This window comes from Dryas octopetala, chromosome 9 (assembly GCF_963921425.1).
Source record: "Dryas octopetala chromosome 9, drDryOcto1.1, whole genome shotgun sequence".
Classification (NCBI taxonomy): domain Eukaryota; kingdom Viridiplantae; phylum Streptophyta; class Magnoliopsida; order Rosales; family Rosaceae; genus Dryas; species Dryas octopetala.
This window is the reverse complement of record NC_141374.1, coordinates 6,353,754-6,365,875: the sequence shown is the minus strand read 5'-3', so window position 1 is coordinate 6,365,875 and position 12,122 is coordinate 6,353,754. Positions and strand designations below refer to the sequence as shown.

The 12,122-nt window shown below is 34.8% G+C and overlaps 1 protein-coding gene across 1 annotated transcript; it reads right to left on the bottom strand.

Annotated features, from left to right (window-relative positions):
* Positions 1-7,198: 7,198 nt before the first annotated feature.
* LOC147273456 (transcription factor MYB39-like) lies at positions 7,199-8,284 on the bottom strand. The gene is made up of 2 exons (XM_086255817.1): positions 8,019-8,284; positions 7,199-7,925 (listed from the first exon to the last, which is right to left on the bottom strand). The coding sequence occupies exons 1-2, from the start codon at positions 8,282-8,284 to the stop codon at positions 7,199-7,201; spliced, it is 993 nt and encodes a 330-aa protein (XP_086111943.1).
* Positions 8,285-12,122: the final 3,838 nt, after the last annotated feature.

Here is a 12,122-nt window from a genome sequence, read left to right as displayed (position 1 = left end):
GGTGCTTTAACTCCATATGGTTCTTTTGTAGTAGCGGCAAAGCCACTTGGGTAATAAGTTACTGGGTCTAGGAAAGTGACTAGGTTGCGTGTCAATAATATTACTGACTTCTCCCCCTCCCTTGTTCCCCTTTTTCAAATTCAAATAGAGAAATTGTTGGCACCTGGCAAGTGAGAGGCCAGATAGTAATGATAAAATGATACTCATTTTATAAGTGAAAATAGAAAAATTTGAATGCCATGAAGTGTCCGTACTTAATACCAATCTGATTAAAGTCTCTGCAAGGAAATATCAAAAGCATATCTAAGTGTAGAATCTCACTCGTAATGTTTTACTTCCTTTGCATCAAATCCTTGCTTCACCCCATACATGCTCTATTGTTCCCTCCTACCCAAATGGCCTAAGGCAGCCCAGTTGAGAATTAATAAAATCAGAGTAAATTGTTTTCTGTGTACTTGTCTTTTGACAATTCGATGACCTACTTCCTTTGCTGCTATAAACTGAGTGATTCCTGCTATGTTACTAGCCTGTCAAAGAGCAGTTAACTGATCTGTTAATTTTTATTTCCTGTTTCAAAGAAGATTTTGTTAGAGCTAATATTCTAGAGGTCTGATGGTTTGAGGGGATTGATGCAGCACTGATACTTCTTGAAGGGTTCCTTACAGGAACATATTGCTGGATACTTCCCAGTACATATCCAATAATTCACAAACACATTCAGATTCTTAAATTAGAGTAACTCTTGAAACATATCCAGTATCTCTTGAAAGGGAATCAATATACCTTAATGCTGAATCACTTTTTTTTTCTTTTCCTTTTTCTTTAGTATAGAGTAGGACCACATATGTGAATGCAAACATAGGAAGAGCTTATGGCATATATATCAACTAACACAAAGATAAATAGTTATCGTAAGAAAAATCAACAGTATGTTGCATGTTTGCCAAAAATTTACAGTGTGTCCCCTTCTTATGCTTCATATTAGCGCACATATTGAATTCATTATATATTTGGAGCGTTGGTAGAGGGTTCTTACTCTGTTTTTTAATTGCTTATTATTAGTGTTTTATATTTTTAATGATGGTTTGTATCAGCATGAAGTTTTGTTGTGTTGTGAGATTGTGTGAAAGTCCTAGATTGTATCTGTTGTTTAGCTAAAAAAAAGTCCTAAATTTCATGTTTACGCGAAATGTATAATCATAGATACACATTTTGTCTAGTTCTTTGAAGTGTTTGTGGGTTACATATTTTTGTGGGGCTTATTGTAAATGTTATGTCTTCTGTGGTAATGTTTTTACTTGTAGTAATTAATGTTTTGAGAAAACTTGGAATGTGGGGACTCCTTGACTGTATCTGTGGATTGAGCTCCATGTATTGACCCCTTGTTAGGTTTAAAAGTTAATCAAGTTCAGTATCATGAATCAAGGTCGTAAACATGGAGGATGAAGAAAGAAGGTGAAACTGAGAAAGTCTGATGCTGGAAATAGAAAGTGAAAATTTCCGAAAATTTTGATTTTAAGGTCTTCTGGCTCTCTGATTTTATTCCAAAATTTTCAACACGATCAATGATTTTTCTTGGCCAACATAGAAAAATACAGTCTATAAACAGAAGCTCGTCCATAGTACCAGTCCTAGAAAGAAAAAAAAAAAAAAAAAGCATAGGCTTTTCATTCTCTGAAGTGCTGTTGTATCTTGGGTTGGTATTAGTAAATGTTCTGTGGGTGGATTTGTAGCCTTTTCATGGTTCCATTTTCAATTGAATGTTGGCTTTGACTTTTCCACCCTCTATTAGGGAATTTACTCATTCTGAATTTTTGACTGGCTGTGTATTTTCTTGATTGTGGAATGTGCCCTGAAATGTCTATGATACTAAGTTAAAAAGGAGAAGATTGTTACTGGAATCTATTTGATGCTTTATCCTCAAAGCCAGTTTGGATAAAGTTCCAACTAGGTAGCAGAGCAATGTGAGATTCTCTAAAGGATTTGAAATTGGACGGCATTAGCAGTGTGACCTTTATGGTAGACGTTCTGTTTAGGTTGTTTTAGTTTTGCTATATTGAGTACATGGAAAATCTGTTGAGGAATTTTTTGTGTAAAGAAAGTGCATTAGTATGACAACTGCTGGGGTTAACTTGAAATTTATTTATGACCTTAAAACATTTGAGAGATTCCTTAAGGATTGACAAGAGTGTAGATATTGCTAAAATTTATGTGATGGAGGTTGGTGATTGAGGGTTCAAATTCTAGTCATTGGAATGATATGCAGGTGCATTTTGCGGTTCTGTCAGACAGAACTTGCACACTGGCACCTGTTTTTATTCCTGCAGGACATATAATTTATATATTGCACTGCAATTAGGCATGATAATTTGGCAACAGAATAATTGGAAGTATAGTGGCACAGGAGCATTGTCAATTTTTCATTGTTATAATGCTTCAATCTTGTTTCGGTCATGTCCTTAGCAGTACTTTAGTGGGGTTTGGATTTTGGAAAGGTGTTCCAAGTTCTTATGGAATGGGGGTACATGTTAGAGAGTTCAGGTAAAGAATATTGTTTGGAACACTTTGGTTTAGTATACATAGTTCCTGCTTACTTAAAAGGGAAGAGACAGAATTCAGTTCACAAACATTGAACCAAACTATGCCTGTAGAATTCTTTGGAGTTGTCCAAATTCTCCATTTTTTTTTTTTTTTCTATTCTAAGTGTGTGACTTGCATCTTATAAACTAAGATGGTTATATATGGAAAACAGCCTCAGATCTAGATGTGGTGACATTTCTTGCTCCTGGTGATATAACTGGGCAAACTTGATGCTTAACTGCTGGGGCAGGGATGTTTGCACAATGGTCATGGTGATTGGTTTGCATGATAACTTTTGTGCATACCTATAAATCTGGTAATATGAATTACTGTGATGCTCTGTTTGAATTGTTAGTATTCTTGGTTTCTGGACATAATCTGAAAATGATTTCCAACTTGGAAATTTCAATGCTGCAAATTGCTTGGAGGGTTGGAGCTTCTCCTTTGAAGTTCATGAGGTAGCCAAAAACAGATATTGTTGGAGGGGAAATTCCTTTTATAGTAAAAGCTGGACCTTCAACAAAAAGGCTTGATTTAGGGAATTTTGAAGGATGCAGTCCAGGCATGAACTTGGGATGGGCAACCCAGGACTCTCCACTGGAGAAGGGGCTAGCTAGGTATGTTGTGATTGGGAGTATCCTTCCCATAAATCCAACTTTTTGCCAGACATGGCAATTTTTCTTTAAGCATCCTTTAGTTCATTTATGTCCTTTGCTTTGCTTGGATTGTTTTCAGGCTGTAGTTTATTCTGAGCTGTTAGAGTTTGATTTTGCTTGGCCTTTGTGCTGTTTTGCTTTGTGCAATTGTATTGTCCCTTTTTTTTACCTTATGATATTATGTTAAATTTCACTAGTGCCCAATGAATTATAGTTCGCATTCCATTTTCGTCTCTAAATTTTATGTTTTTTGGTTACATTGGAAGGGATTGAACTCATAACCTATCATAATTCTAATTCAGTTTTCTACCCTTCCTCACTACTTGAACTAACTTTAAGGACTTTGTCTCTAAATTTTAAAATGTGATACACAGCCATTTAAATTAAAACCATGTATTTGGTTGGTCAAAATTATAGGGGATATTTGATATTCTTTTCAAAAACTGTTTTTTGTTTTCATTATTTATAAATATAGATGAAAATTATGAAATACGGAAGAAAATTTTTAGAAACACTTTCTGAGTTGAATACCAAATAGGCCTAATTTTGTATTCATTTTTCAATTCATACTACCGGTCATGGTGTATGTTCACTTACGATCAGATTATTCCCAATTGGAAACCCTTCCAGCATTTTCGGCCCTAACCCGCATGCAATTAGCCTTACCTCTAAAAGCCAGTTAAGTCTCTTTCAACATAAAAAACTAAAACACCAAAAATTTATTAATTTAACATGTTCGGTATCCTACTCAAAAACAAGGAATCCTTTTAAGAAAAAACAATTGTTTTTGGCAGACCCTTTTCAACAATGACTATCCAAAACCAAACAAAAAAGGCAATTCGACCAAAACAAAAAGGCCCCCCGAAAAGACCATAACATAGGTGGACAGTGGACAACGGGTTTATACTACGTGACTGTGTTATAGTTACACCAAAAAATTATACAAAGAGTTTTGGCTAGACACTCATTTTCACACATGTGGGGATTATACCTTAGGCATCTGGCAATTCATATGTGTGATACTATCAGACAAGATAGGTATCACACAAGACAGTCGACGACAATTGTTATATAAAATATTCTGAATTTAGTAATTGTTAAAGGTACATGGTAATCTGTCACAATTGGGTCTAGGTATGAACGTTACAAAAGGACATACTAATGTTCAAGTACCAGTGAATAATTTTTTAAAAAGCTTAAACGTACTGGTTTGATCTAACAATAAAAATGAACGTTCATGTATTATACATACAGTCAGATACACACAAAATATGAACGTTTTTTGTCCACTTAGGATAAGTGACTAAAGAAAAAATCATACCGTCTTCCTTATTTGTTATTGTCCCTTAACTTAGAATTTGTTTTCTCTTTTCGAAAAATGCTTTATTTGGATTTTCCAATTACCCAGTTGCCCAAATCGTTAAGAGGTTAAGGTTGTCGTTTTGACTAATTGTCGAGGAGTTGTTTCTCGAATTTCCAAGATAGAACCATATGCGAACGTGGAAGGCTGTGGAAGAGAATATGTGAAGAGCATTGGATTTTAGGTAGGGCGATTTATCCTACATTTCTGACTATGGACTTTGTGTGTGTATGTGTAGTTTTTAAACTGTTATAACATACTATTATGATTATGTTTATTATGATGAGTTTGAGAGTAAGGGTTACAAAAGTAACCATGGGTTCAAATCCCTAAATCTTCTAGAAGAGTTATCATTAAAGTTATGAAGGGTCTAGTCAAGGCATTACGTTACAATGTGTGCCCATGCGAAGCAGATGCTTATAACTGATAAGTGGCAGGTGATATGGTTATTTCATTGAGAATTCCTACCTCTGTTGACCATGATACTCTCACTATGGTAACTGTTTCTTTGATTATGGATGGCCGAAGTAGTACCTATTGTGTATCGACCATCTGAGTATTGTTATTTGCGAGTTTTTATGCATGTTTCCCATATACTGTTGCAACTTATGTTCAAATATTTTGTAGAAATGTTTTGGTGTTTTGGAAAACCATTTTTCCCTGGAAAAGGTTTTAAAAGTTTTCAAACCTAGTAGAGTACTCTGAGGGAAGCTATGATTGTATGTAATGCTTACTCCCTACTTTATTTGTTTTCTTTTCTTTTCTCCTATTTATGCAGATTTGCCTCTTAGAGGAGATTTTGATTGAGGGTTGTGCAACGTTGGAATTCTCTTGTCAGGCGTCCTAAGGTCTCTTTGCTCATGTCTTTTGATTTGCAGCCGTTCTTGCCCTCATTTGGTTATTTTATGTTTATTCCCATTGGAAACTTGTTTAAACAATGAACTTTATGTTTTATTGAATTTAATCAGTTTGTAAACTTAATTGGGTTTTACCTATACTTTGGTTATTCCCTTTTAGGGTGTTGATTTAACTATTCCACCTTAGCAGATTGGTTAATTTTATTTATATATTTTGATCATATTATTTACTTAAAAGATCCTATTGTGCAATGGGTATTCTGATCCAACCCGGCCTATTTAAACAAAAAGCTTAACCCGCCTTAATTGAGTTTCTTGGGGGATTAATATTGGATTATTGGTATTAATTTTTTGGGGCATTCAAGATAGGTATCTTTGTCGCATATCTTGGGTTTGGGGTTTGACAAATACCATCTTTGCTCCATCCCGAATTGGATATTTTTAAAAAATCCTTGAATCCATTCCCGTACCCGAATCTTCCTCCCAATCCACGATTTTTTTTTTAGCCATTCCTACTAATTTATAAGCATCTTTTTAGTTTTTATCTTAAAAGAAAATCCAAATTTTTAATGTAGATGTACCAAAGAGAAGATTGTTGGGCATTCCCTTTAAAATTTGGTGGGGTTTAGGGTGCGTGAGAAAATAGAAGTGGAAGGATGTAATATCGTCACTTGACAATAAATATAATGATGTTCCTTCTAGACTGGCTGTCTAGTAAAGTGGGATTGCTAGCTTATGTTGATATTAACTAAATCGTTATCCCAAAGTGGCAATTTTGAAACAGAACTGATCAACTTAGGTGGTTTGGTTGGGAACTTGGTAAAGGTTTTTTGCACCAGTCAATAGCTTGTATTAAACGTAAATAATCTTACCTAATGGGTTACAATGTAACTACCAGTCTGACTTTTAGTGAGTACACATATATATATCAAAAGAATAATGAATCATTAACAATAAGGATCAAGGGGATCGACTTTTTTCATTTGTTTATATCATTTGATGTTATACTGGGAGACCAATCAAGGAGAGAAGAGGAGGGATCAATATATTGTCCAATAAGTTGGAAATGGCGGTGACATATATGGTTGACTTTGACATGCCATAATACATGGTCAAAGCCTTAATAATTATCTCATATTTTATATCCCATCATTTAAATTATGAGACATAAGTTCAATTTGTAACGAAGTGCTGCTTCAATTCTCTTTTAATATTTAATGCCTCTCTCTCTCTCTCTCTCTCTCTCTCTCTCTCTCTCTCTCTCTCTCTCTCTCATGGGTTGGTTTTGTTTAAAGAACTTGGCACTGAAAACAGTCTTATTAAGCACAGGATATGGACGGAAGGACATTATAGTAATGAACAAAATAAACAACTCTTTGGATAAAAGTTTAATTACAAGAATTTGGAAGTATTTTTTACATAGGAATAGCTATATATATATATAAATATCTGTATATCAGTTCAGAAGCTGCATCAGACAAAATACATATAAAAGAAAACCTTATTAGCGAATAATGAATGCAGTATTTTTCTGTAGCAAGTTGAAAAGTTCTTCAAATGAATGATGGCTATCTTCTGTGAGCAAGAGATGACAACATTTATGACATTGATCTGCAAAACAGAAAGAAAACTGTTAATCTGAGTGATGTAGAAGATATAACTAGAAGAAGAAAGATTAGTTCACATATTAGTGGAAATTAATTAACTAGAAAATGATCAAGAGAGATTTGAGGGGAATTAAGGACCTACTCAAGAATATCTTTCCAGTAGGATTCACTTGTTTCATCATCCATGAGTTTCTCCCAATCCTCAAACATGGTGGTGGATGAGTGGGTGGATAAGTAAGCAGCTGGATCACTACTCATGAATTCCATTTGGTTTGTAGTCGTGGAAGTCCCAGGTGATGCTGAAACTAATTTGGGAAATGGGTTCTTGGTCTGCACATCACAAAAACTGCTCAAGTTTTTGTTATTGCTATCAAGTCGTTCAGCATCAAACCCACCCTCAAAGCCTGCCAGTGAGTTGGAAATGGAGTTGAAATCATTGGCTGCCCCGGGGACTCCGTCCGGGTTCCATTCTTGACCTCTTGGCATGGTGCTTGTTCCATTAACATGCCCTCCAAATGGGTTAAGATTTTGAGAACCAACAAGACCAGTGTTCATGTCTACATTAGGAGGTGCACTAGAGTTTACAACCTGCATGTATAAATGCTGCAGTAACTGCATTTTGGCTACTTGGGCAGCACCTGCTTGCAACCTCAGGGCATTGTCCCATGGACTCATCATGTTGCCAACATTTGCTGCCGCGCTAAGCAACTGTGAGAGACTCAGAAGGTGATTGAGGTCAGTCCTTGGCTTGTGGGTGTTTGGATCAATGCCCATTTGTAGGAGCTTTTTTCTTAGGTGGGTGTTCCAATAGTTCTTGATTTCATTATCTGTTCGCCCTGGAAGTTTGGTTGCAATCTTTGACCACCTGAACAAAAAACAACACCTTTAAGTCCTATTGCCCACAACTTAATTTGTTTTACAAATTTTGTACAAGCAAGAATGGAGAAAGTTAACTTACTTGTTTCCAAGAACTGAATGAAGATTGATGATAATTCGTTCTTCTTCTTCGGAGAACTTCCCTCTCTTGATATCTGGCCTCAGGTAATTTGTCCACCTTAATCTGCAACTCTTGCCACACCTGTTCAGGCCTGCAAGCTTGGGGAGAGCTCTCCAGCTTCCATGGCCATGTCTGGTAATATAATCAACCAACTTGTGATCTTCCTCTGTTGTCCAGGGACCTTTCTTCAAACCACTCTGATCATCACAACAAGGGGATCTACCCATTATGCTAATTAGGCACCCAAAATAATGTCCAAATTGGAGATGAAAAGTGGGATAAGGAGAAAAAGGTACGTGGAATTAATTTCGAGGATTAGTTTTGGAAATACTGCTGAAACATGCATGCTGGTTTTATAGGTGCAAGCTAGGAAGATGTTATTCAATTGACGATGTCATTTCATTATTTTTCTCATTATGTTATGTTTCTTGGCTCCCAAAAACAACCAATGACGATTGACGAGGGAAGAAACCTAGCAAGTTAACAACCATTTAGAAATAATTTGGTACCAAAATCAGGATTAGGTAGTGCAAGTGTCATTTAATGAGACAGCAATTAAATATGGTTGATGAATTTTGGTAAAATGCTTTGAAGCCACCAGTCAGATTTCGATTGGATTTAGAATGCCATAACCATAAGGTGTCCTATGTAGGTTTTAAGGTTTGGATTTTTTTAGTTTGTCCTTTGTCACAAAACACTTAAAAGGTGTGAACATGAAGAAAAGCAGAACAAGTAAAATATGACAGATTTTGCTACTGCAGAAGATGTGCTGTCATTGGCTATTATGGGTCAAAAGTGAACAAGTATTTGACCTGAGAACCAAAGATACCTGATAATTTTGTCTGTTACTTTAGGGAATGGTAGTGCTAATTTTTGTTGTAGAGAAGTTTATGACACCGTGATCAAAATGGGGCTTTCATTAGGAATTGCCCAAGGAAGATACAGCAGCACCCGTATGATTTCCATGTTTTGCTTGGATTTGTAACTTGTACTTTGAAGATTTTCAGGTTGGTTATGTGTAAAATAATGATCACTTTTATAGTTTAACCTGAAAAATCGTCAGTCATGCCCTCTTTTTCTTTGTATCAAATAAGTTGATCATGATTAATGTGTTATCAAAATAATACTGAATGACTATCAAACAGTATGCATGCCTGAGTCTAGTTATGCAGCATCGGTGTTTAGTATTATTGGAGGATGGCATATAGCATAGGAAGCTCTGCTATTTTTGGTTTAATTATTACAATTTTCAGCTGCTATAAAGCTATAATTACTTATTTTCATTTTGGATCAATGGTGGAAACGTGCATTTTTTTAAGTATGGTGTTTCTATATTGATTATGTTGTTCTTCCAGATTAAATTCATGTCATTGGACTGATATGCTGTATATAGAAATCAAAGGGTTCCATGGCAGATGAATAATTATTGAATTGTTGAGAATTCAATTATCTGATTGCCTAAAATGATGATGCATGGTTCTATTTCATCTTCTTATTCTCCGACATTTCTTCTTCTGTGGGAGATTCTAGGGACATGAGTCATGCACAACCTCATTACTATAATAAACAACCTACACTGCTTTCTACTATACTCTTCAATTAAACTATTCTAGTCTTCAGGCCTCATCCTAGTGGTCATCATTTTTGTCATTTTTCTTACTAATTTAACATGTACATGATTTCAAATTTTGTTCTAAAATAAGCAGCAGTCTCCAACTGCTCTTTCAAATTATCTTGACATTGCATGGTTGATCACCCATTTACCAAACATTCTCCTCAGTTTTACCACAATGCATGTTTGAAACTTTTATTCAAATTCAACACGCCTGTTAAAATTATTTAACTTGTAGTGAAAGTTTGAGTAATAAAATAGATTAAAGACATATACTACTCGGAAAAACCAATATTAAACTGATATCAGGGATGACTTCAATTGATGTTCTATTGCATGAAAGCCATCAATGAAAAATAATTGGAGCTTAGAAAATCATTTTTGATTATGCCCTTTGGCTATGGAGGTTTATATTGAGATTTCAGTTTTGGCTATCCGAAAATTCTCTTTTCACTCTTATGGAGTTTGCCAGGAACAGAAAATATGAAACTATATATATGTTCTGCAGATGCTTCACAATTTTAAAAGTTCCTAGCTATTTCAAATTATGCAGTTGACCTCATCAGTTATCATTATTTTTCTTTGAATTTCCTGCATATTTTGCTTAAGAATATATATATAGCATATTAGCTTATCTTCCTGGATCAGACACAACTGGTCAAAACTCTAAAACCTGTTAGCAGGAACTGGTTATGAGAGTTGTAGGCACCACCACTACTTTAGGATAACATTTTCAATATGCCAACCTGCCATTTGTCTTGGTGAAAACAAATTCTAGTACATGCTAAAGCAGTACGTCATTGTTATATTTTAGGAACATGATGTGATATTTGTAATGCCAATTTATAGTAGTACTTGTATTGCTAATTTTGATTGAAAATTGCATGAAACGTGTTGTGATTCCGATCAAGCACCATCACACACACTATACATTCCGATATTCACTCAAATTTAGGCACCCACAGCATCAAACCGGAATGAAGTTAGCTTTAGTATGTTACTTTTTATGTATAATAATGAATGATTCTTTACTAATCTAATGTGCAATTAAATCCTTGGCTCTATAGCAACTTTCTCCAACAGACAAGACCCTACCTATAATATCATTCATTAAAATAGAATTCTGAGCTGCTGCTCACCATCTGGATCTTAATAAATGTAACACACGCATTCAGTGCACATAGCCTTGATTTGTCCAAATTAATAAAATAAAGTATATATGTTGGAGTTGGACTCAATGCAAAGGGTATGTTTGACATTTACTATAAATCTAGGTTGGTTTTGACCTCTTCGTGGTAGCTCAAGGTGTTTTTGTATATTTCAAAGATCGAGTGTGACATAATACCTCTAACAGGTCAAGTTACCAACAAAACGACAGTAAGAAATGCCAGTGAGTTTTTCAACCATTCTTACCTCATTGCCTTTCTTGACAATCAAGCCCATCCAATATCGGATCAAAACTCTTAAAAAGAAACTGTAGAAAAAGATTGACAGAGTTGAAAAGAAGACTTACTTGGTGTTGACTTTTACATATCACAAATCTTCCATGTGGGATTTTCTTAATAAACTTGGTTTCCTCATATTAGTTAGAACCTTGGACCACTGTTATATATGATTAAGATTACTCCACGTACGTGTTTCTTTCAATGACAAAAAGTAGGGGGAAGACAAAAAATGGAATAAAGAAATAAAAATTCAGTGTCACTCCTATTTCCCAAGAAACTACACAATAGGTTCCTTTGTTTTTGGCCATTACACAATAGGTTCCTTAAAGAGGGACTATTTGTCCATCAAAAGTGAAAAATAAAGAAAAAAAGAAAAAGAACTAGTTGATGTGCATAGCTAATTTTGAATGACTGAGCAGTATATATGAGACAAGAAATTATAAGACAAAATCTAATTAATTATTGTTTGACAGATGTTTGTTATCCCTGTGCATTAATCTGATTATATTAAACAAGTAATTAAGACCAACTTTCTATTTAGAAGATAAGCATGGAATCAGATATGTTTTGATAGGAAAAAAACTAATGTTTTCTTTTTTAATTCAACCATAGTAATTAAGAATTATTAAGGTATCATCATAGCATAGGGCTTCACTTTTAACTATTTATGCCTAAAGTTAGGAGAAATTCCTTGTCAGGGCAGTACCAATTTTCCTGAACAAAGACTATAATTTGAAATCCACGAAGCAGTTGCATTTGGTTCTGGAACTAGAGAACAAAAATCTTGAATCTAGAACAACTACACCAAAAAAAAAAAAATTATGCAAAATAGATCATTTCTATTGTTACTTTTATAATTTCTAATGTTTGTTTTCCTTTCCTCCACTTTTTCAAATACAAAAGGAAAGGTCGTATTGACACAATTGGAAGCAATAAGAATTGCCACTTCATAGTTGTACAACAATTCCAACTTGTATTATCATTATTTTCTCAGACAGTAGCATCATC

Coding starts and splice junctions, on each gene's coding strand:
- LOC147273456 (XM_086255817.1), bottom strand. CDS start 8,284: ATGGGTAGATCCCCTTGTTGTGATGATCAGAGTGGTTTGAAGAAAGGT. Junction 7,926..8,018: donor CATTCAGTTCTTGGAAACAA/GTAAGTTAACTT, acceptor TTTTTTGTTCAG/GTGGTCAAAGATTGCAACCA.